General features: G+C 50.0%; 1 protein-coding gene and 1 pseudogene across 2 annotated transcripts in view; both read right to left on the bottom strand.

The window, feature by feature from the left end:
- The window catches only part of Galnt10 (polypeptide N-acetylgalactosaminyltransferase 10), a 181,400-nt gene that overhangs the window by 25,469 nt on the left and 130,903 nt on the right, over nt 1–25,028 (bottom strand). Inside the window, exon 5 of one of the 2 annotated variants that reach the window (XM_045151951.1) lies at nt 4,654–4,839. The exons of the other annotated variant lie outside the window; for it this stretch is intronic. Within the exon in view, the coding sequence (XP_045007886.1) occupies nt 4,654–4,839 (186 nt within the window). The remainder of the gene's footprint in view (nt 1–4,653; nt 4,840–25,028) is intronic. 2 annotated transcript variants of the gene reach the window in all.
- On the bottom strand, nt 2,524–2,658 carry LOC123462005 (annotated as a pseudogene).

Genomic DNA, 25,028 nt, shown 5'->3' with positions numbered 1-25,028 from the left:
TTTTTAAATGAGAGAGTGAGAGCGAGAGCGAGATAGAGAGAGAGAGAGAGAGAGAGAGAGAGAGAGAGAGAGTTGGTGCGCCAGGGCCTCCAGCTGCTATAATCAAACTCCAGACATGTGTGCCACTTTGTGCGCATGTGTGACGTTGTGTGTTTGAGTCACTTTGTGCGCCTGACTTACTTGGGATCTGGAGAGCTGAACATAGGACCTTAGGTTTCGCAGGCAAGTGTCTTCACCGATAAGTCATCTCTCCAGCCCTAGAGGACATTTTTGATAAAGTATTGTTTTTGCCTTTTTCTACACTGAAGAAGTAATCCATAGGTGTTTAGGTGGGTGGTGAGGCCATTTCTCTCCGTAATGAGCTGAAAGAGAAGAGTGACCGCCAGTGCAACTCAGGAGATTAGGGGCTCTATGACTGGTGGAGGGATCTCGGGAAGCATGCTTTGGTCATGCCTTAAGAGTGTGTGCACGTATAGTGGCCTGAGACAGCCAGTGTATTTCTAACTGTGGAACAGAGGGGTGCAGAGATGGCTTAGCGGTTAAGGGACTTGCCTGCCAAGCCTAAGCATGCATGTTTGAATCTCCAGGTCCCACCTAAGTCAGGTACACAGTGATGCAAATGTGCAATGTTGAATTTGAACACAAGGGGGCGTGCATGTCTGGCGTTCATCTGCAGTGGCTGAAGACCCTGGTATGCCCATTCTCTCTCTCTCAAATAATAATAATAATGATAAAAAATTGACAGAGGCTGGGCTGCAGAGATGGCTCAGTGGTTAAAAGCACCTCCTGTGCAAGCGGGGGGTGGGGGGGTGGGGGCTGAGGAGCCTGAGAGACTGCCCAAGTTGGGTCCCCAGGACTCATATGAACACTGAGGCTATGAGCATTTGTAACCCCAGTCCCAAGAGAGGAGAGACCGAGAATCGTTGGAGCTTGCAAAACCATAGAAAGCTCTGGGATCAGGAAGAGGCTTTGGCTCAAATAAGAATGGGTGGAAGAAGGACGGGAGGTTGCCCAGTGGTTAAAGGTGTTTGCTTGCAAAGTGTGCTGGCCCAGGTTTGAGTCCTCAATAAACACAGAAAGCCAGATGCACAAAGTGCTGGAGTTCATTTGCAGTAGCAGGAGGTCTTGGCACACCCATACTCTCTCTCTGTGTTTGCAGATAAGTAAACAAAAATATGTTTTTTTTAATTTTTATTTATTAATTTGAGAGCGAAAGACAGACACAGAAAGAGAAAGAGGCAGATCGATAGAGAGAGAAAGGGAGTGACAGGGCCTCCAGATGCATGCACCCTCTTGTGCATCTGGCTTACGTGGGTCTTGGGGAATCGAGCCTTGAACCGAGGTCCTTAGGCTTCACAGGCAAGCGCTTAACCACTAAGCCATCTCTCCAGCCCCAACAAAAATAATTTTTTAAAAAACGATGGGTAGAAAGCGATGGAGCAGGATACTGACATTATCTTCCAGCCACCATAGGCGAGTGCACCCTGCTAGAGGAAGAGTATGTGGATACCCCTACACAAACGCCACGTGTGGCAGTGTACCCCAAATGTCCTCCAGATGGTACTGTCAATGCCAGTGTCCCTGGGCTGAGTTTCAGCCCCCTCCCATATTGCCTCCTCAAGCCAAATGAATGAAAATCTCTGGGTCTGGCTTAAACCTGCCTGTGGGCTCCCTAGGGAGTCTCAGTGATGCTTGGGGACCTCCAGGGAAAGATCTAGAAAAGGATTTCCTTTCCTATTTGTTCATGGCCCCTCAAGGGATTTCACTGAGCTGAGGCCATGGTGCCTTGATGGTGGCTGGCTGACTATGTCAGGAACTAGAGCCCCGTGGCATTGAACGTGCTTGGGAACAGAACACCAGGTTCACGTCCCCGTCGTGACCGCTTGGCAGTACAGCCGTGGATGTGGCTAGCTGATGTGACCAGTTTACTGACACACACTCAGCAGGGGATACTGGAAGACTGGACATCTCCCTTCTTCTCTTTGCCCCTCACTTTGTTGACATGCAAAATGCAGGTAAGGATGCTGAGCCTGTGAGCTGGGCTGTGTGTATGTCACATTTAAGTACACATGTAGCCATGTTAAGGGACCCTCAGAGACATGATGATCAGAGTGAAGGTAAGGAAGGGCTATGATGGCCCACGGTGGCTGTCCTTGGGGGGCTCTTAAGTGTCTAGGGCACCAGGGCACCATGCACAGAGGTGTTAATGGTTTCATAGGGAAAAGCCACACTGGGAGAAACTTGTTTATTTCTAGTGTGGTTTGCGTTTCTACAGGAAAAAGAGAAAAGGAAGAGGGGCCGTCTCTTCCCAGCATCCCTTGGCTGCTGATAAAAACTTCCTTCATACATTGCCATAGAAACAGAGTTAAGGGCTGTTAAGATACCACTTCATTCTCGTCACAAGGGCTCTGGAAATGGGCTGTTCCTCCAGGACCTTAAATGAGGTAATGGATGCTGAGGCTTTTCCCCTTTTTTCTCCCTCTCTTTTTTCTTTTCTTTTCTTTCTTTCTTTTTTTTTTTTTTAAGGGGAAAGTGTGAATGCGGTCTCCCAGTACCACAAATCATGCAGTTGAGTTTCCCACATTTGGGGAAATTGTAGGAGTCAGCACATCCAGAGTGCAATGGATGAGCCTTGCCCTGAGAAAACCAGGTAAGGATCCCCCTGCCCCCTCTTTAAGCAAGGAGAGGCAGAAGCAGGCGATCTCTTGGTTTAACTAAACAAAGAGTTTACCAGACATTCAGGGTCATGTTGTGAGGTCCTGAGCCCAGGTGTTAGAAGCATACAATCTAGTGAGGTTTCCTGTGACCCGTGACTTGGATTTTCCATTGAACTGTGTGGGGCTGGCTTTGGCCTTCACCCGAATGGTGGCCCACAATAAGGTCCCAGGCTAGCCATCGCCTGGGGGCCGGGCAGAAAGCCACCCTGTGAGGGAGGCTTCCCTGGCCACCAGAGGTGCAGCCTCCTCAGCTGGCTGTGTGACGGACTGTCCAGCTTCCCTCCTCTTTGCTGAGTTCCCTGTGTGGACAGCTCACCCTCTACTCTGAAGGATGATAAGCTACCATTCACCTCCCTAAAGGTTGGTCACTTTGCTAACCTGCCCCAGCCCCGAGCTGGCTCCGGGTCCCAACAGAACACTGTCTTCAGTGCGCACCTAGCAATACTGGCTCTCTCCTTCACCCACGTGGAATGCCTCAGGACCCAGCAATAAGCACCTCACACCCAGCACCAGATTCCCCTTACCTCCCTCTGCCCACAGGCCATGGAGGGAGGTTTCTGGACTAGCATCTGTCATAAATCCTTCCCTGACAGTAAAGAAACCCAGGGAGCAGTGTGGAGCTAAGAAAAAGAACAGACTTTGGAGCCTGACCGATGGTGACTTTGAAACGATGGCTCAAGGGGACAAGAGAGTTGCTCACTATCTCCGAACTCAAGTTTCTTTTACTACAAAAATAGATACTTCAGGGGTGGGGTGATGGCTCAGTGGGTCAAGTGATTGCTGTGCGAGCGTGAAGACCTGAGTGGATCCCGAGTACCCACGTAAACTGCTGCGTGGGGGGCCAGAGATATGGCTCAGTGGCTAAGGCGCTTGCCTGTGAAGCCTAAGGACCCATGTTCAACTCTTCAGATCCCACATAAGCCAGATGTACAAGGGGACGCAAGTGTGCAAGGTCAAACATGCACCCAAGGTGGAACACGTGTCTGGAGTTCGATTGCAGTGGCTGGAGGCCCTGGTGCACCAATTCTCTCTCTCTCTCTCTCTCTCTTGCGCTCTCTCACTCAGTAGCATAAAAAAAAGGGCAGTCTGTTGGGCTTGCCTCAATAAAAATAAAGTAAAATAAAATAAATAAAATAAAATGCTGTGTGTGGTGGTGTGCTCCTGTGATCCCTGTGCTGGGGGATGGATAATGGGGATGGTGATGACCAGAGGATGCCTGGAGCTTGCTGGCTAACAAGTCTAGTCAATTCAGTGAGCTCCAGGTCCAGAAAGAGACCATTTCTCAAAGAATGGTGGAGGGCTGGGGAAATGTCTCAGTTATTAAAGGCACTTGCTTGCAAAGTCTGCAGGCCTGGGCTCATTTCCTCACCTATAGCCAGATGCACAAAGTGGCGCATGCACCTGGAGTTCACTTGAAGAGGAAAGAGGCCCTGGTGTACCCTTCTCTCCCTTTCTCTCAAATAAATAAAAATAAAAGTCAAAGCATGGTAGAAAGTGATTGAGGAGGACACGTGATATTGACCTCTGGCCTGTGAGTGCCTAGTTGCACATCTGCATGTGCACAACCTCATAGAAATGTGTGTGCACACCTACCCACACACACACTCAAAAAGGAAATCCTTCAGCCTTGCGTGTCCTAGTGAGGCCTCTGATCTTTTCCATAATCGGCCTGGCTCACAGTAACTATTTTATTTGACATGATTTTTGGCAACAGTAGATTGCCTTGGCTTGCTCTCAGCCTACACTGAATGCCATCTGAGAGAAGCAGTCATGTCCCTGACACCAGCACCTTCCCTCCTCTGTGAGATGAAGGGATGGGCCTGACTGGGTGGGTAAAAGTCTCTCTGAGCATCCCTGAACTTCTGAGCCCCATCTGGTGCCCGGTGTTCTGCTGGGTGCAGACCACCGGCCCACGCCAGGCTTCCTCCCACCTCACCAAGCAAGGGGGGAAGCCAGTTGATGTTGGCTTCACAGTGAGAATCCAAGAACGTGATGACATCCCCGGTGGCTGCCGAGGCCCCCAGCATGCGGGTCCGTATGAGGCCTTCCCGTTTCTTGGTTCGGAGAATTCTCACGCTGGGAAAAAGGGCCATATAGTCTTCAAGGGGCTTCTTTAGGTGCTCTGTGAGGAGGACAGAGGAGGAGAGGAGGTCAGGGCAGTTGCTGGGTAATGGGTCTGTAACACGCCCAGGCATCTGTGTGTACCACAGCCTCCTGGTACGTCATCTCACGGGACCTTTCAGGTAAAGCCAGGAAGGCAGGGACCATCCCTTGCATGCTACAAATGGGGAATGGAGGTTCACAGGGGTCAAGTGGCAGAGCCAGGGCTGGAATGCAGGGAGATCTTCTGTCGGTGGATTGAGACGTGGGTGGTTGAGGCCTGGCTCCTGTCTATCCTGCCATTTCTGAAAGTGAGAACTTGAATTTGGGGCTGGGGAGGCACAAGCATGAGGACCCGAGTTTGGCTGCTCAGCACCCACGTAAATGCCAAGCGTGGTGGCTTATGCCAGTAATCCCAGCGCCTGGGAGGCAGAGACAGGTGGATCCTTTGGGCAATCTGTCTAGCTCAATCAGCGCGCTCTAGGTTCGGCAAGAGACTGTCTCAATAAATAAGGTAGAGTGCAAATGAGGAGGACACTTGATGTTGATCTCCAGCCTCCACACTGATGCACACGCACGTGCATGTGGCACCTGCATGCATATGAACATGAACACACACACACACACCAAAAAACAGTAAAAGAATGATTTTTTTCCTTAGGAGAGTGAACCCCCTTTCAGGTGTACCCAACATGGGTAGACAGGGCTGATGCCCTCTCCTAGAGTAAGGGGGAATACCATGTGGCTCATGCCTAGCTGATCACGGCACCCCATTCATTCCCTTGGTCACAGAGATTGGTTCAGTGATGGTCATGTGACCTGATCCTCTCTTGAGTGAGCAGGCAGGAAGTCTGGGGCTGCTGCTGCTGCTGAATTTGGCAAAACAGGGTGTTGAGAGGAGGAGGACATCTACTGAGGTTTCAGACATTGTGTAAAAACCAGAGAAGAGGGCTGGAGAGATGGCTTAATGGTTAAGGCACTTGAGGGCAAAGCCAAAGGACTCAGGTTCAACTCCCCAGGGCCCACATAAGCCAGATACCCAAGGTGGTGCTTGTGTCTGGAGTTTGCAGTGGCTGGAGGCTCTGGCATGCCCATTCTCTCTTTATCCACCTCTTCTCTCTCTTTCTCCTTCCCTCTCTCAACAAACTAAAATATTTTAAAAATATATATTTATTTATGGGAGAGAGAAAGAGAATGGGTGTACCAGGGCCTCCAGCCACTGCAAATGAACTCCAGACGCATGCACCCCCTTGTGCATCTGGCTTACGTGGGTCCTGGAGAGACTAACCAGGATCATTTGGCTTGGCAGGCAAACACCTTAACCACTAAGCTATCTCTCCAGCCCCCTAACTAAATTATTATTTTTTTTTAAAGAAAGAAAGCCAGAGACAAGAGGTGGAGACTGTGATAGTTCACCCTTACTTGATGGCATCGAGGGTCACCTAGGGAACACATTGTTTGTGAGGGCTTTTCCAGGGAAATTTAACTGAGGAGGGAAGATCCATTCTAAGTCCTAGAGAGAACGGGCATGCCAGGGCCTCTAGCCACTGCAATTGAACTCCAGATGCACGTGCCACCTTGTGCACATGCGTGACCTTTTGTGTCTGGCTTATGTGGGTCCTGGGGAGTAGAAATTAGGTCCTGAGGCTTCGCAGGCAAGCGCCTTAATTTCTAAGCCATCTCTCTAGCTCCCCCCCCCAACTTTTTAAAGACCCTAGTTCAGAAATGAGAAAGCGGGCCCTAGTCTGGGAGCGAGTGTGCAGTCCACGCACCTTACAATGGACGAGCACCCAGAATTCGTGAAGCCTCCCCACCAGGTCAGCAATACAAAGAACCCACTGGCAGATGGGCAAAAACCTCGCAAAGACATTTCACAAGTGACCAGCGAGCATATGAGAAGGGATGCCAGTTCATTCATCACGGGCGGGGCCGCGCAAACTCAAGTAGAAGCACGAGGCAGCCATTGGCGCACGCCCTGCAGAGTGGCTGGGGTCGGGAAGGGCGGCTACTGGGCAAGGGACAGACATGGTGGCATCTCACCTGCTGCTTAAGAAGGCACCCAGCGACTTCTATCCAAGAGGAATAGACCCTCACGCCCAAGGACAGGAAGCAGCTTCGTCGTGGGACAGCTCCGAACTAGAAACCTCCTCCTACTCACAAACATGGCCAACAACTAAGCCACCACCAGCCAAGGGAACCCGGTGCACACGGCCACGTGAGTGAATTTCAAAACTGGGCTGGAGAGGTGGCTTAGTGGTTCAGTGCTTGCCTTTGAAGCCTAAGGACCCTGGTTCGAGGCTCGATTCCCCAGGACCCACGTTAGCCAGATGCACAAGGGGGCGCACGCGTCTGGAGTTCGTTTGCAGTGGCTGGAAGCCCTGGCGCCCATTCTCTCTTTCGTCCTCTATCTGCCTCTTTCTTTTTCTGTCACTCTCAAATAAGTAAATAAAAATGAATAAAAACTTAAAAAAATAACTGTGATGTTGGGCCAAAGAAACCAGACACAGTGTATGGTTCCAACTTGCCTAGAGTCCCCACGTAAAGCCAGATGAACCAAGTAGCACATGCATCTGGAGTTTGTGTGCAGTGGCAAGAGGCCCTGGAGTGCCCATTCTCTCTCTCTCTCTCTCTGCTTGCAGATAAACAAACAAAAATATTAAGATGTGGTCTGGCTGAGAATTGTCTTAGCTCAGGTCCCACAAGGTGGGAAAAGTCCATATTGCTTGAGGGAACAATCGGGCTCTCTGATGGTTATTCCTTCTCCGGGGTGCAAGTCTCTCTCTTACGGAAAAGTCCCGTGGGCAGGGGCATGGTCTGTCCTGTACAGCTTTTCTCCTCTTGTAAGGTATCTAAGGCAGGAGGATCATAAGTTCAAGGCCAGCCTGGGAAACTTAGAAACCCTTTCTCAGAAAGAAGAAGAGGGCTGGAAACGTGTGGCTCAGTGGTGGAGAGCCTGCCTGGTGTGCACATGGCCCTGGGTTTGATCCAGAGCACTGTGTCCCCGGCCTGTGAGCTGGAGGGCAGCTCTCTGACAAGAAGGGCGATTCCAGAAGCTAACTGAGGCCCTCCGCCTGAGGCGATGGGGAGCGTGGAGAGAGAATTGATGACAGAAACGTCCCCCTGCCATGATCTGGTTGGCAAAGGTGCTGACTCTGAATCACCACGGTCACCCCCAGGGCTACTTACAGCTGATCTGGGAGGCGCTACCCTGTGACTCAGACTTCCAGAAACTTCTGCAAGACGCTGAGTGCTTCATGCCATGTTGCCTGGTGCCATCTTGGTCAGAACAATTGAAATAGACAAAGAAGAAAGTCAGCGAATATACAGGGAGCCAGAGCTGGGGTGGCCAGGACACCCGTGGCTTCCTGTTTGCGCTGACAGATGAACGCGGCTCCCAGCCCTTCGCCTCCACTCTTTGGAACAGTGACTCTGTAGAAAGCACGAGTCAATTTGCCCTAATTGAGGGATTAAATCTTCTCCAAAGAGACTTTCTCAGGCGATGAGCTGTATCAGCAAGAGGCATGTCTGTGCCCCAGCTGGGCGGCTGCTCACGTAGAAACATCCTCCTCAAAGGAAGAGAAGAAATCCACAGTTCTGTGCCCACCACGGCTTCTGGGTTGCGTTCACGGGTGGGTTGTTAACACACGAGACCATCGAGTCACACGCCACTGCTCTCATCCGAGGGAGGAACATGATCTCATCGGGCGAAGTCATTGAGGCCCCCGCACACACGGCACCCCGTCGCTAAATCACCCCCATGCAGGTGGCTGTCATCATTACTGACAGGTCGATTAGGATCTTTGGTTAGCTTGTGGTAACTGGGAGGTGTTGTTTTGGGAGAAATCATGCACCTCGTGTCTTTGCTAGAAGGTGTGTTTCCATAGAGCTGATGGCTGTCTCCTGTCTTATTTTACCACTCTTCTTGGACGAGGACATCTCAGAAGGTCGTGGGACTTGCAGGGAACAAGGACCTTCAGAGGAGGATGCAGCTCGCTGGTCAGCCAGACTGAGCGAACCATGGCAGCTCCAAGCTCAATGCGAGACTGTCTCAAGGGACAACGAGGAAGAGAGGACACTCAGGCCCCCGCAGGGGTCTCCCTCCGTGTTTCTCAGTAGGTGAGGCCTGCGTGCCGAGGAGAAGTCGGGGCAGACCTTCCCCTGCCCTCCTTGTCCCTGCTGCCCTTGGGCAGTCTGTGTGTCTGGGGGAGGGGTGGGGCTTGGCTTCCAGAGACACGGCAGGGGGAGCTATGGGCCGAAGTTCTAACGATGCCCCTAAAATGATACCCTTCAGCCCCTTCTCCCGTTTTTGTCTGTTTATATGCACGTGGTGCCTGCGTGTGTGTGGGCATGCATGTGTGCTGTTCAATCACTTACCACCCCATTTTCTGAGGCAGTCTCTCACTGAACCTGGAACTCACCGATTCAGCCAGCAAATCCCTGGGGTCCTCCTGCCTCTGCCTGCCCAGCTCTGGGGTTACAGGTGCTTGCCGTCACACCCAGAATTTTATGTGGGATCGAACTTGGGGCCTCGTGCTTGTGAGGCAAGGACTTTACCCACTGAGTGAACTCCCAATTCCTACCCTCCCCCCACCAGTGATGAGGACCAAACCCGGGGCCTTCACTGAGTTAAATTCCCAGCCCCCTATATTCTTTTTTTAAAGAACTGGGAACAACTTGTGGCGTTTCAAGCTGACACACACACACTGTGCCTTGTCTGTCCGTGTTCCTGGGCTAGTCCACAGGGGCAAAGAGGTGGCGGCGGCTCCTTGCAGAGTCCCCTCCTCCCGGGGTGTGTTAGGGTGTTTTGGACGGTAGGTGGCGACGGGAGTAAGGAGAGAAGTGAAGGTCGGTGACATGGTACCCGGCCGGTGTGTTGCGGTAACCGATTCCATTTCTGGAAGGAAAATTCAGGGATAAAGAGGCAGAGGGAAGGGTGGGAGAGCAACCTCCCCTTCCATCAAGGGTCCAGTTTAGCCTAAGGTCCTCCATCCTTCTGTGCACATGAGTTCTTTCTAAGCTGCCAGGTGCCAAAGCAGAAACCAGCGGACATGGGAGCAGGCCGAGTGAGACTCTCACCCCCTGAGCCCCAGGCTTGTCCTTGGGGGCCCCACCCCACACAGCAACCTTCACCCCCTGACCCTACTTCGCGTGTTCGGAAACAGACTCATTGATGGGCCCTGCACTGCCTGAGGTCACACAGCTCTTGGCAGAGTCTGGGGCAGTCAATCCCTTTTCACCATTCCTCCCATCGGGTACCTGCTGGTCCTGGCTTAGGATAACAAGAGAAGTTGACTTCTGTGGAATTGGCTGGAGAGCGAATGGATGGAGGGACCTGCCGTCTAGACAGACCTGTATGCCTCCCCTCCACGTTTGCTTTGGGGTCACAAGCCACTTGGCTCCCTGTTGTCACACCATGAACTAACTACCCAGTCGTCATGTATGTGAGTGTGTGCATGCGTGCGTGCGTGTGTGTGTGTGTGTAAACAGGTATCCGGCCAGAACATGCCTTTGGCAATGCTAAGAATGAATTCTGCTCCTTCCTCAGCCACCAGGCAGCTCCAGCACTCCAAAGCATTTCATCACAAAAATCAACTCCTCTCCTTCCCCATTCCTCACAAGATGACTCAGCTGTGGAGAAAGAGACGCTATTACCTCAACAGGCAGCCTTGTCTGTCCTTTAATTTTAGCTAAATGCTCTGGTCCCTTTTCAGCGGGTGGATAGGGCCATAAATCTGTTTAATAATCAGACGATGAATGAAAACAGTCCGGAAGCTGCCACAACCAAGTTAATTACGCCGTTTTCCGAAAGCGACTCCCCGCCAATCGGCTCCAGGTCGCTGCCTTCCCCAGCCGCAGCCCAAGCGGCGGGGCCGATTCCTGGGCAGTTCCAGGCCTGGGCTCGAGCGGCTGCTCTTAAATCACGGCCCCCGGCAGGTGTCAGAGAGCAACATGTGTTTCATTTAGGTCGCTGGCTTTCATGCCTATAGCTTAAGGTGTTATTAAGAAAGGGGGAAAAAAAATTTCCACTTCAGTAACAGCATTGGCCTGTCAGTTTCTTGTTTGTTAAAGGGCACAAGTGTCTCCTGGGGCGATTTTTCCTGCCCGGTTCACAGGAAGAAAAAGCTGAATGTATGCCAGAGCTTTCCAAGCACGCTCTGCTCTCTAACTACCATCGACTCTCCCCGACTCAGGCCAACACCAAATATTTGGAAACCTTCCATTCAGGCCGCTTCTGCATGCTGATGCGCAGGGTTGGAAGCTGCGTACAGAAGCTTCTCCCTAGGATGCGAGGCTTCTGGGCTGTCATCTCTCATCTCCTGTCTGGTCAACCCGGTGGCCACAACGCAGGTAGCTAACACTTCGGGTCTATCAGCCATGGCCAGAGCTCCCCTGTGCAAACTCGTCTCTCCCCGTCCTCCTGACCGTTGCACTCCGCTGAGACCGCTGCACTGGTTTCCTCTCCTCACTCCTTTACTCAGACTCGTGGCTGAAAGCACAGCTCCAAGGGCTCCCTGCGGCGTGGTCCTCCCCACGATGCTCCGCCAATGGCCATCCAGCGCTGCGACGGCCTGCGCTCAGCTGTGTTCTTCAAATATTTTATTTACTTATTTCAGACAGACAGAGGCAGAGAGAAAGAGAGAGAGAGAGAGAGAGAGAGAGAGAGAGAGAGAGAGAGAGAGAGAATGGGCACACCAGGGCCTCTAGCCACTGCAAACCAACTCCAGCCACATGGGCCCCTTGTGCAGCTAGGCTTATATGGGTCCTAGGGAATCGAACCTGGGTCCTTTGGTTTCACAGGCAAATGCCTTAACCATTAAGCCATCTCTCCAGCCCCATAGCTCTGTATTCTGAGGCATGCCCTGGTTCTAGACTTGCCATCCTGTCTGGCATAGGCTTTTTTAAAAAAATGTTTTATTTATTTATTTATGAGGAGAGAGTGTTCCGTGGAAACTTTTCCAGACCTCTATCCCTCTCTGTTACAGAGTTTTTTACTTTAGATTCTTTTGCTTTTCAATAAATTTAACATAAGCTTTTGGTATATATAAACATGCTTTCTCTCTGCAATAAAGTCTCTCCTGTAAAGCTCATCCTTTGTCGCCTGTGAGATTCATTCTATGATTTCTATGTGACAAAGAGCTCAGAGCACTGACTCAGAAGAGCTTTGGTGACTGTTGGAGCGTGGTACCCTAGTTCCTGAGTTAAGCCCATCCGAGAGCTGAGATAAGGCTCTGTCGCTCTCAAAGAGGCCCGTGACACAAACAACCAGCCTATCAGAAGGCTGGATTCCTTGATACATGCCCTGCCTAGCCTGGGAGGAAAATCTGTCGTGCAAAGAAAGAATGTCAGTGTCGTATGATGGAGTTGTCCATCACCACCAGAATCCCCTTGGAGGTAGAGATGAATATGCAAGCCACAAAACAGACTCCTGGGTACGTGGCTGGACACGCTGGCCTTGAAGGCCCTCTTTAGCCCTGGCACCGCGTGATTTATGGTCCCAACATGAAATGTTTCAGGAACGGAGAAAACTCAGCCCAAGTCTGGTTCCTTGACCCCGACGGCTCCTTCTTCGGAAGGTACGTAGACTTAGCATTGGGAGAATGTGTTTTCCTTGCGTAAGCCCCTGCCTGCCTAGTTCATCTGTCCCTGTAACCTTCTCTCTACTAGCAGCATTTTCAAAGCTAGGTTTGCTTTTATTTGTCAAAGGCCAGAAAACACGTGGAATGCTGTCCCCAGTGAACTCCACAGTCTGGGGCACTGTGTGCAAAGTGGTGAGTGTGCTGTGTGTGAGGGGGCATGGGTGCTGTGTGTGTGAGCTGGTGTGGGTTGGCAGTTCTGTGTATTACGAACCCATACCAGTTATGTAACTAGCTGAGCACAAGCTGCTTCATGTCTGAGAATTCTGATTTGTCTTGTGCTCAAACACGAACACACACACACACACACACACACACACACACCCTAACACTCACTGTTCTCATCCTGGGCTGCAGAGCTCTGTGAGAGCAAAAGATGCTGGTGTAGCTGGGATACCATAAATTAAAATCCAAGTAAGGAAGGCTGCTGGCCTGCACATGCTGTGGCAAGAAACTGTCAGCCCGTGGAGCCGTCTTGTTTTAAGCAGGGACCCAGATTACTGTATCAGTTATTAGTCAGCATGGGCCACAGGCCAGGGCTGTGAGTGAGTGAGGCACGCAGCAGTGCCCCATGGCTCCACAGTGCTTATGTCACATGGATCTGCCACAGGGCCTGCCTGGCTGTCCTATCATCTGGGCCTCATTCCGGAGGGTTACCATTGCTGTCCTCTGGGGGGCATTAATAACTTATACAAGCAGGGCTGGAGAGAAGGCCCAGTGATGCATGTGTATGAAGTTTGTGTTCTGTAGCAAGAAGCCCTGATGCATGCAGATAAAAAAAAAATTTTCAGGCTAAAGAGATTGCTTAGTGGTTAGGGCATTTGCCTGCAAAGCCAAAGGATCCTGGTTCAATTCTCCAGGACCCATGTTAGCCAGATGCACAAGGGGTGCATGCATCTGGAGTTTGTTTGCAGTGGCTGGAGGCCGTGGCGTCCCCATTCTCTCTCTCTCTCTGCCTCTTTCTCTCTCTCAAATAAATATGTAAAATATATTTAATTTAAAAAAATTCAAAAAATATGTACAAGCAAAACACACTCATTTTGGAAGTTACTGAAAATAAGATATGCAAAAGAAGTTAAATTAGTTAACCACTATCTAGGTGGCTTCTTTTAGTTCTTTTGTTTTTTGAGGTAGGGTCTCACTCCAGCCCAGGCTGACCTGGAATTCATTCAATCGTCCCAGGCTGGCCTTGACCTCACAGCCATCCTTCTACCTCTGCCTCCTCAGTGCTGGGATTAATGGCACGTGGTGTCACCATGCCTGGCCTCTTACTTTCTGAGAGTCTGTTGGGGCTTGCTGTCCCTTTATTGAGTAGAAACCCCACAGAGTCAGAAGGCTGGCCTTCCTTATTCTGCTCTGCACAGTGCAGTGGAAATGCGTAGCTGAGCCTCTGGGATTTGTCAGGAATGTCAGCTGAGGAGAAGCCAGGCTGACCAAGCTCTCAGGTCCCTGGTCTACAGAGAAAGACGTTGTTGCTCCAAGCACAGGACAATACCGGCGCACATGACCGTGCAGCTCACAGACGTGGAGCGGAGCGCCCGCAAGCACTATCCCCCCAAATGCCCACAACCATCCCGCACGGCGTGACTGTCACCCCACCGTGCGGACGGGGATACTAAGGCATGGATGGCCAGAGGATCTTATATACTGCTAAGTGGCCGGGCGCCCTGCTTCCTTTAATTGCGGAGGCGTGTGCAGTGACTCGTAGACACTCCCAGGGTGAGGGCTACTCTGGAGGGGCACTATGCCAGGAGAGGCCCCTACGCTGCACTATGACGGAATTCACTGGGTGGACATCCAGGCAGAAAGAGCACCCACACAAAGGCATGGAGCCCTACGATCTCTGGGTTCCCCCAGGGCATTAGAAACCGATGACCTTCACTAATAACATAGCTCATTAACACGCAATGAAGTCATTCATCGTTTCTTTCAACTGAAAGGGTGAATTTCCTAAGTATGCATGAGTGTCAAATAGGAGCTTTGCTAGGAACCAAATATTCAGCCTACGAAGGATGAAGGATTACCACACGAAACCCCCGAGGAACGTATGGAAACTTTGCAGAAAACAAGTCATTGAATCAATTACTCCCTTTTCTTCAAGACAATATTACTTTTCAATTAAATGAGAAATATATATGTAATGTTCTCCTTGAAAAACAAATAAAACACTACGGGTTTAAGAGAGGGTGAAAGCTGGACATAGGGGCACATGTCTTTAATCCCACCAGGCAGGAGGCCAAAGTAGGAGGAGTTTGTGAGTTTGAGGCCAGCCTGAGACTATATAGTGAATTCCAAGCCAGCCTGGGTGAGAGCAAGAATCTACGGCGGGGGGGGGGGGGGGGGAGACGCTTCTTTCAGCTGCGACGCTCAGTCCTAGTTCACCCTGTCTCACGGGTCACCGCCGTTAGCAGCCTGGAGCACAACCTTCTAGGCCTTTCCTGCCTGCGTTGCACACGCAGGCTTCCACTGAAGACACGCAGTGCTGTGTGCACAGTAACTGGCCATTCCTACTTTACCTTGCAGAGGTAAAGTTTGTTATTCAGAAAGACAGGGCCTCACATCACCCAGTCTGGCCTCTGACTCAAGGCTGGCCTTGAACTCCAGGTCCCATTGCCTCCATTCCCCAAGGGCTGAGATCGCAGGTGCGCGTCAACAGCCGCATCAGGTCCCACACTCGACAAGGTCACTGTTCCCCTCCCCCTGCTGACAGTTCCTAACGTGGTGTGACACAGACTGTTCCTCGGGGGCATTCTTAGACGCGTTCCAAGTGTAAATAGTGAATATTTCTCTAGGGTAGAGCTGAGAAGGTTAGGGAATACGTGCATGACATTTTTTGTCTTGTTTTGTTTGATAACTTCCAAGTTGCCCTTTCGGGGTACTTTCTCAACTTCCGCTCCGAGCAGTAGCTCCTATTTGGGACTTGAGCATCCTGGGGAGGAAGGTGAGTGTGGAGTGAGGGTGTGACTGAAATGGCACGTTCACTGTGACAGAAGATGAAGAAAATAACTCCTGTTTTCATGATACAAACTAGAGGGAGGGATGCTGGGCATATTCTTGGCTTGCAGTGACACACAAAAGGAGCCCCCCCCCCTTAGAGAGGGGCAAGTACCATCAACCCCAAGAATATATAATATAGGGCTGGAAAAGGGCAGGACTTGTACAATGTTTTATTATTAAAAATTTTTAACTTCTTTATTTGCCATCAGGTGGAGTGAGCATGAGGGGGGGGAGGGAGAGAATATGGTGTGTCAGGGCCTCTTGCCACTGCAAATGAACTCTGGACACAGGTGCCACTTTGTGCAGCTGGATTTATGTGGGTACTAGGGAATCAACCCCCAAACTGACAGGCTTTGCAAGCAAACGCCTTCATCCACCAAGCCCTCTCCCCAGCCCTGTACATCGTTTTAAAGGAAGTTAAGTGTGGAATGAAAGAAGCCACACACAAACACACACACACACACACACACACACAAACACACAGAGATGGGAAGATGGAGAGGGGAGGGAAGAAAGGAAAGAAAGAGAGAGGAAATAAAGTACTCAGACTCCAGCTAGTTTTGGGCAGAGGCCACTGGTTCTGAAGGCTTACTCTGCGCCGGGTCTCATTTTGGAAGGCATGTCTGGTCACCATCAAAGTAGGGTCAAGGGATTGGACTGCTCCAGTGACCTCACACACCTCCTCCTGGGCCACACTCCACACCAACCGCTGTGAGCCCACTCAGTGCACCCAGGAATTCAGGGCCAAGTGTGTCTTCTACCACTCGGGGAGGATGGGAAGATGCCATTTTCCATGCTGCTAAGGGGCGTTAAGGGAACAGAAAGGAGGAGTCCAGTGGTCAGGCGGGAGTTCTGCTCTGCTCCAAAGTGCGCGCCAATTACGGCGATGACAGGTTTCCATACGACTCACACACTAATGGCCTGCCACACTCTGGAATATTCTTGGTAACCTTCAGCTCCGAGTGATTAATCAGGCTCCTGTGGCTCATACAAACATGGCAGAAAGCAGGAGAACCACACAGAGCCAGCTCTGGCACGGTGGTCAGAGGAACAGCATTCTTAGGGATGGTGCAGTGTTGGGGAGTCCCGCCGGAACCCGTGCAGGAGATGTCCTGAACAAATGCTCTGAGGAGGGGGGACAAGCACTGGCCACGTGACCTCACAGTCTGGCTCTGGGGTCTCGACTGTGAAACGGGGGTGGCAGGATCTGTCCCCCTCCCAGGCAGAATGTGTGTATGGAAGCGCTCAAGTTGGGAGCTGGGGAGATGGCTCAGTGGAAAAAACAAAACAAAACAAAACAAAACAAAGACGCACTTGCTGCTCTAACATAAATGCCAGAGTTTGGACACCCAGATGCCACTTAAAAGCTGGAAGCCAAGCGTGCTCGTGGTGAGACGAGAGGCAAAGGTGGGGAATTTTCTGGAAGCCTGAGGAGAGCTAGCTGGCTGACCCAAACGTGAGCAGAGAGACCCTGCCTTAAGCAAGGTGGATGGTGAGCGCCAACACATGAAAAGTTTGTCCTCTACCCTCCGTGTGTATGCCATGGCCTGCACGTGTGTGTGCATGCACGCGCGCGCGCACACACACACACACACACACACACACACTCACACACGTGCTAAAGATGTACCGAGACACCACCATGACTGGCAGCAGTGACAGCCCAGCATATGCATTAGCAGGGATCAGTGAGGCTCCCGGAGTCAGTGGGCTCAGGCAGACTGTCTGCCTCTGCTACAGAAATGCTCTCAAGAAACGAACTCTCTCTGAACCTGTTTCCTCATCTGAGAAGTGGGAGGGTATAAAGACATGGATTCCTGGGCTGGAGAGATGGCTCAGCGGTTAAAGCACTTGCCTACAAAGCCTGATGACCCAGGTTCAATTCTCCAGAACCCACTAGAGGCAGATGCACACAGTGGCACATGCATCTGGAGTTCATTTGCAGAGGCTGGAGGCCCTGGTGCACCCATTCTTCCTCTTTTCTCTGTATCTCTCTCTCTCTGCTTGCAAATAAAATATTAAAAAAAAATTAAAAATATATTTTATTTATTTATTTGAGAGAGAGAAAGAGGGAGAGAGGAAGGGAGAGAATGGGCATACCAGGGCCTCCAGCCACTGCAAAGGAACTCCAGATGCATGCGCCCCCATGTGCATGGCTTATGTGGGTCCTGGGGAATCAAACCTGAGTCCTTTGGCTTTGCAGGCAAATGCCTTAACTGCTAAGCTATCCCTTCAGCCCTAATAAAAAATTCTGAAAAAACCACTATTTCTTAGGATGTTGGAATGAAGTAATATGTCTACAGAGTGCTCTGTAAGCCCAGTGACTGACACAGACCAAGCCTTGGTCCTCCAGCCATCGTTGTTATCAAAGTATTATTGTTACTCTAATCCACAGTGTGTGCATCCTCCTTGGAGCCCCCTAAATTGCTCCCCAGTTTACACTCACACAGAATGTCACCGACTTCATTTCTTGAGCTGACTTCAGGCAGACAGAACGTTGTGTTTTGTCAGCAGTTGAGGATGTGGTTGGAGAGGCTGCACCTGACCCCTCCGCTCTCTCCCCTCTCCCTGTGCAAATGGTCTAAGCCTGCCCTGGCAGCTCAGTGGTCTTCCCTGGCCTTCCCCCAACGGCATTCTGCAGCATCTGGGCAGCCTCGGCTCTCCCTAAACAGTCCCGAGAGGATGTCTTCCAGCACCCAGACTGGAGAGCTTGAGAGCAGACTGCAGGCCACATGTTCCTGGGTCAGGTGGCTTCAGGATGTGTGGGAAATGGGCCCAGATGAGCTTACACAGACCCAGCTAAAGTCCCCTGGGAACATGGCTCAGCAGTGAGAACAGGAGAATCAGAGAGCCAGACGGTTGCGGGAATTCCCTCCACTTCTAAACGCGGGCAACTCCACTTGAAGCTCTGAAGGTCAAATGAGGGGGCGCAGGGGCTATTTGTGGCACTTTGAAAGGAACATAGGTGCTTCAAAGCCAGAAGTTCATGTCTTAGAGCAGAGGACAGCAATTCATCAGACAGATGTTATAGGACAAAGGTGTTTAGTGCACCTACGAAAAGGGAGACATACACCGAGGCGCCACCATGCAGACCACGACCAACACGTGCACACCTACCTGCCGCCTATCTCCTCTACATCACAAGATCTACTTATCATGTATGCATCTACACTATCATACCTATCAGTTTACCTATCACCTACCTATCAATCATCTACCTAATGTCCAATCTACTTATCAATCATATTGATCATGCACAACTATCTTTCTAACATGTATCGACTATCAGCAACTATCATCATCTATCATGCATCAACTATCTATCTAGCACATTTCAACTATTATCTGTCTACCTACCTACCTATCTGTCTATACACACACACACACACACACACACACACACACACACACACACAGTGCTGAAAAAGGGAGTACAGCATCTTCATTTCAAGGTTGCTGTGAAGTTAAAATTCAGCTACTGTGAACCAGGAGGAGGGCCAGACGAGCCCCAGCTGCCGGGAAATCCCTCTACATAGGTGTGCAACCTCCAGTAACTCCTTCACCTGCAGGGAGCTCCAGGTGCCTGCACCCGTCACATGAAGGCCGTCAGGTAACCGTCCTCCGGCACTAGGTGGGGATCAGGTAGTTATCCACGGTAAAAACTCTAAAGTCTGCAGTCGTGGCAGATGTCAGTGGCCGTGCAAGAACCAAGTCAGACTGTGGGGCACAGGGGTGTGACACCCATGCCAATCAAAGGATGCCCAGGGCAGGTGTGTGGACAGTGAACCCCGGGCACCGAGGTCTCTCCTCTGGTATTCACTGTGTTGGCTTTTTCTTTCTGAGCACAAAAACACTGCGTGGTAGAAAATTTGGAAAAGTCACACGGGTAGAATGCAGATATTTGTATGACCTCAGCCCATAGAAATAAGTATATTTCAGTGTTATGCCAGCGAGGGTGAGTAGACCGCAGGTAACATGTGAGTGGGCTGGAAACCAGGCCAAGTTCAAACTCCAGCATTGCTTCTGGAAGAGGCACAGACTTCGTGTTTCTTTAAGTGGGAATATGAAATATAGTGCACATGACTGAGGGGCTGACCTTTTAGCTTTACTGAGTTTTAATTACCTTACATGTATACAGCCGCTCGTGGCTAGTGGTTATGCTATGGGACAGCATGCGCCTGGAATGCAGGAAGGACCATGGCGTCTGTTTCCTTTAGAACTGAGAACCACAGTGACCAGAGATCTTACATTTAATTTTAGAATTAAATTTCAAGCCAGCATACACAGGAGTGGGTTTTATCATGGCATCTTCATACTTTTCGTGTCACTGTCTCTTAATTCTGGCCACTCCCCTCCCCCTGCCCTCTCCCTCTAGCTGGTTCTCTTCCTTCCTCCAGTTAGTTCCCACTAAGGAATTCTTCCATATTTATATCGGCTCTTGCTTTCAGTATTCTGTCCCCACTGATGACAAATATTGTCACGCTGGGATTTCTTAAATGTCTGGGCAGCCTCCCTCAGACAGGCTTTCCTGTCTGTGTGGCCATTAAGTACGGCTCATGAAGTCTCATCACAGGGGACACCCTTGACATACCACTTATAATAAATTGAGCTAAAATCGGAAAGTCCCCAGCCATGGGACTTTACAAAGCTGGTATGCAATAGCACCTGGCAAAGGATGGAAGGCCATAGAGACAGGCACATGGGAGGTGACAGGAAATAAACATCATTAAAGTCACAATATAGAAAAAAAATCCCATAAATTCCTATCTTTGGCCTCTGAAGATAGCCGATGGATTTTCAGTGCCATTGGGCCCACACTCTCCAGACCTCAGGGGTTCCTGTGGGCAATGCACCTTAGATGACTGACACTCACCAAGCCGACCATAAGGCACTGAGTTCTGACTCTGAGCTCTGGGGGAAATGCAAGGGAAGCCTGGAAGGCTAGGATTGAAAGCCCGTCAGTCAGGATCTTTGAAGTCATGTCATCTTTCTCTTTTTCTCTCTTTCTTCCTCCCTCCTTCCCTTCCTTTCTTCTTCTTCTTTTTCCCCCCAAGGTAGTGTCTTGCTGTAGCCCAGGCTGACCTGGAATTCACTATGTAGTCTCAAGCGTCATTGAACTCACGGCGATCCACCTACCTCTCTGCCTTCCGAGTGCTGGGATTAAAGGCGTGTGCCACCACGCCCAGCTCAGCCTGTCTTTGAACTCACAGTGACTCTCCTACCTCAGCTTCCTGAGCGCTTGGACTAAGGTGTGCGCTACCACGTACTCTTTCTTCTTATTTATTTATTTATTTTGGTTTTTCAAGGAAGGGGCTTGCTGTAGCCCAGGCTGACCTGGAATTCACTATGTAGTCTCAGGATGGCCTCGAATTCATGGCGATCCTCCTACCAATGCCTCCCGAGTGCTGGGATTAAGGGCGTGTGCCACCACGCCTGGCTCTTTCTTATTTTTGATATAGGCTTCTTATGTAGCTCAGGCTGGCCTTGAACTTCTGATCTTCCTGCATCCACCTTCCAAATGCTGGGATTTCAGGCATGCACCATCAACACCCTGTTTGTACACGGCTGGGCCTTGAATCCAGAGCTCTGTGCATGCCGGACAAGCTCTCTATCAGCTGGACCCAGTTCCTAATCCCCATCCATGCTTTATAGATGCAGACACTGAAATCCAGAGAGATGATGTCATTTGCTCAGGGTTACCAAGCTATTTACTGGCAGGGCTGGGACCAAAGCTGGTCTGCTTGCTTTCACACTGATAGCTGGCCAAGACATTTGGATGAACGTTTTATTCCACAAAGGCATTGAATTCATGAGGTTTTTATGGAGGAAAAAAATGTATTCCCTTCTCACAGAGACACTTTCTTTCATCACTGATAATAAAAACCCTGGGAGGGAGAGTAAGCACTGGTGAGAAACATTAAAAAAAAAAAGATAAAAAGTACTAGAGGTGGTTCAGGCAGAGCGCTTGCCTGGCAGGCCTGAGGTCGTGGCTTTGATGCCCTGCACTGTGCAAACTTGGCGTGGCGGCGCATGTGTGGAGTCCCCGCACTTGGGAAGTAGAGGCAGGAACATCAGAAGTTAGTTGAAGGTCATATATAGGTAGTTTGAAGCTAGCCTGGGATAATGAGACCCTATCTAAGCGAGCACACACACACACACACACACACACACACACACACACAGAGGGAGGGAGAGAGAGAGAGAGAGACCAAAACGGAGGATGGCATTTATGTCTTTGCAGCGAGTGCAGTATGAATAGGACCGGCTGGGGTGGTAACAGCATAATTGAAAGAGCAAATTAGAGCAACTAATGTCCAAGATGCTCTTAAAAACAGGTAATGTGACCAAAGGCTGTAATAGAAACGAAATTCCCTAAACATCTGGCTGTCCATCAAGATGCAAATGGCAGAAGAGAAGCAGCTGCCTGAGGAAACACAGATGGCCTCAATGTCCCAGGTACCACCGGTCATTTATTTTGGGGCCTGGGACACGAAGGGAGACTAGGCTGGATCTGTGGAAGTCACAAAGCACCCCAGATAAATAAAAACATGTCCTCTACTCTGCCAATGAGCAGGTATTCCCAGCAAGGTGGCTCACACCAACAGATAGTTCTCTAAATGACATCTTGCAGTGACATCACAACCTCCCAGCAAATGATAAACTTTTCATGTGTTGAAAAATTTAAGATGTTTCAGTGCTGTGAAGAGTGAGAAGAAAGAAAATCACACTATGCCTAGGAGGGGGAAAGAGTCTCGGCAAATCAACTGTTAGGATTCCGGCAGAAAAAAGTCCACTTTTTCATCCTTTCTCCTGATACACAGACAATCGTCTAGCTTAACCTGGCTCCTGGTTTTCAACAAAGCACCAGCAATGAATGTAGCTATGAGAGTAAACAAGGGGAATATAAGGTATTATTGTCCTTAGAAACTGTTTCTACACCGAAGAGGCCATCATTCAAGCAATGTGAGGTTCTGGATGAAAATGAACCTGAGTTTGCACCTAACACTGCTCTTCATGTTATGTCCAATTGGTACCTTTCTAGTCCTCAAAGTTGTTTTTTTTTTGGTCACCCTTAATATCAGACTAAAGGCCACATTCACAGGATTCTGTGAGACTGGGGATAGTTTTCAGTACATATCGCTGGCGAGAGCGGCATTTATATCATTGCGCCATACATTTTAACAACAAGTCTGATGACTTAGGTTTAGGGTCTTCAAAGTATAGGTGGAATGAGGGGCTAAAGAAAAAGAAGGGACAGGGACTGGAGGAAGGCTCAGTGGTTAAGGTGCTTGCCTGCAAAGCTTAATGACCCGGGTGTGATTCCCCAGTGTCCACATAAAGCCAGATGCACCAAGTGGTGCACACATCTGGAGTTTGTGTGCAGTGGCTGGAAGCCCTGGTGCACCCATTTTCTCTCTGTCCTTGTAAATAAATAAATAAAATTAAAAAAGAAAAGAAAAATAAGGAACAGCTTTAAAGACAAGAATTTCCCATCAAGGAATGAGGTGGTGTCAAGCTTGGTTACGTGGGACCAGGCAGCACTCTGCACAAAATAGTTCCATTAACCCATCTGCACGGCTCTTGGAGGAGGCTGCCCTGTTCTGCAAGCTGCGGTTCAGAGGTTATACACACTAGTTCAAGGTCACCCAGTCACCTGTCTGGGGCTGGGCTTCTTAGCATCCAAGGACTCACAGCCCATGCACCTTTGGATTTTACTTTTTTTCAGCATGGTTCCCCCTCTCCCCGCCCCATGGAATTTTCACAAGTGTGATGTTTACACCAATGTAAAAGCAACTTATTCTCTGAGGAAGTGATACTCATAAAAGTTGGTTCCTTGGGCTGGAGAGATGGCTTAGTGGTTAAGCGCTTGCCTGTGAAGCCTACGGACCCCGGTTTGAGGCTTAATTCCCCAGGTCCCACGTTAGCCAGATGCACAAGGGGGCACACGCGTCTGGAGTTCGTTTGCAGTGGCTGGAGGCCCTGGCGCGTCCATTCTCTCTCTCTGTCTGCCTCTTTATCTCTCTCTCACTCTCAAACAAATAAAAATGAACAAAAAAAATATTAAAAAAAATAAAAAAGTTGGTTCCTGGTACTGCCACAGTGGGCCTTCAAAATCAAGGCAGCCATAGGCACAGCACAGCGGGTTTGCCCAGCGACTGTCCCAGGAGTAAGCCTCTGGCAGAAGGCCGTGCTGTTGAGCCCTGCAGTGTGGACCGCAGGCACCTGTCACAGCGACAAGCAGGAGTGTCCAAGTGGGCCAGGCGCTGGGCGGTCAGTCAAGAAATGGATTCGAGCCACCATGCAAAGTCATCCAGGCGTCCCTCAAATCATCGCATATGGAACTACCATCCAGCTCAGCAACCTCCTACCTGGGGATAGACCCCACGGAGGTAAAATCTGCTCTGAGTGAGACGGCTGTACTTCCTGTTTGCTGCTTGTGCCAAGAAACAGTACTGGGGTGGATGGATTGGTGAAGAAAGCGTAACGTATGTGTGTGTGTGTGGGTTCACACACACACACACACACACACACACACACACACACAGACAGAGAGAGAGAGAGAATGAGAGAGAGAGAGAGAGAATGTTAATCAGTCTTTAAAAACAAGGACACCTTACCATTTGAGACAACATGGATAAACCCGACCACATTAAGTAAAACAAGCCTGATACAGAAAGAGAAATACTGTGTGATCTTATAGATATGTGGAATCTTCAATGGTCGAATTCTCAGTAACAGAGGTGTGCTTTGCTCGTGTACTCTTTCTTCTTTTTTTAAAGATTTATTTTTATTTATTTATTAGAGACCGAGAAAGAGAGAGGGAAGGGAAGAATGGGTATGCCAGGGCCTTTAGCCACTGCAGATGAACGCCAGATGCATGTACCACCTTGAGCATATGGCTTACTTGGGACCTGGAGAATCGAACTTGGATCCTTAGGCTTCACAGGCAAGTGCCTTAAGTGCTAAGCCATTTCTCCAGCCCACTAAGTGTTTCTTAGTCCAATCAAGTTGGCCACTGAAATTAAATCATCCCAGCCATGCTGGATACTTAAAATATATATGATTATTTTTTTTTTTTCATTTATGCCTCCATAAGGCTGGGGATTGGAAGAATGAGTGGTGACACATAAGTGACTCGTCTGTTGTGAGTGACAGAAGAGAAAAGGACTTCTAGCCTTGCCTTGTCCCATGATGGATGGTCCTGGGGTAATAGTAGAGCCACTTGGGGACAGCCTGAACTGTGGGGATCTGACTGTGTGCGCCTGACTTCTGGAGAGACCTGGCCATGGGTGGGGCTGTGGCTGGCCAGTAACAGGAGCTCCTTGAACCTGGAGCAGGATTTGTCACTAGGCGGCTACAGGAGGTCAGGACCCTAAAATGAACATTCTCATCTCCAAAGGGCCAAGGCTGGTGCAGACTCCTCCAAGCAGTGCTGAAGCTGGGCAGCCCTGGGTACTCAGCTCCCTGCCATTAGAATTAAGCTCCTCTGGAATTAAAGACAGACTTTGGGGCTGGGGCAATGGCTTGGCAGTTAAAGCGCTTGCCTGAGAAGACTAAGAACGTGTTTGAATCTCCAGGT

The sequence above is a fragment of the Jaculus jaculus genome, chromosome 6 (genome assembly GCF_020740685.1).
Source record: "Jaculus jaculus isolate mJacJac1 chromosome 6, mJacJac1.mat.Y.cur, whole genome shotgun sequence".
Classification (NCBI taxonomy): Eukaryota; Metazoa; Chordata; class Mammalia; order Rodentia; family Dipodidae; genus Jaculus; species Jaculus jaculus.
The sequence above is the reverse complement of the archived record's forward strand: the minus strand, read 5'-3'. Positions and strand labels throughout refer to the sequence as shown.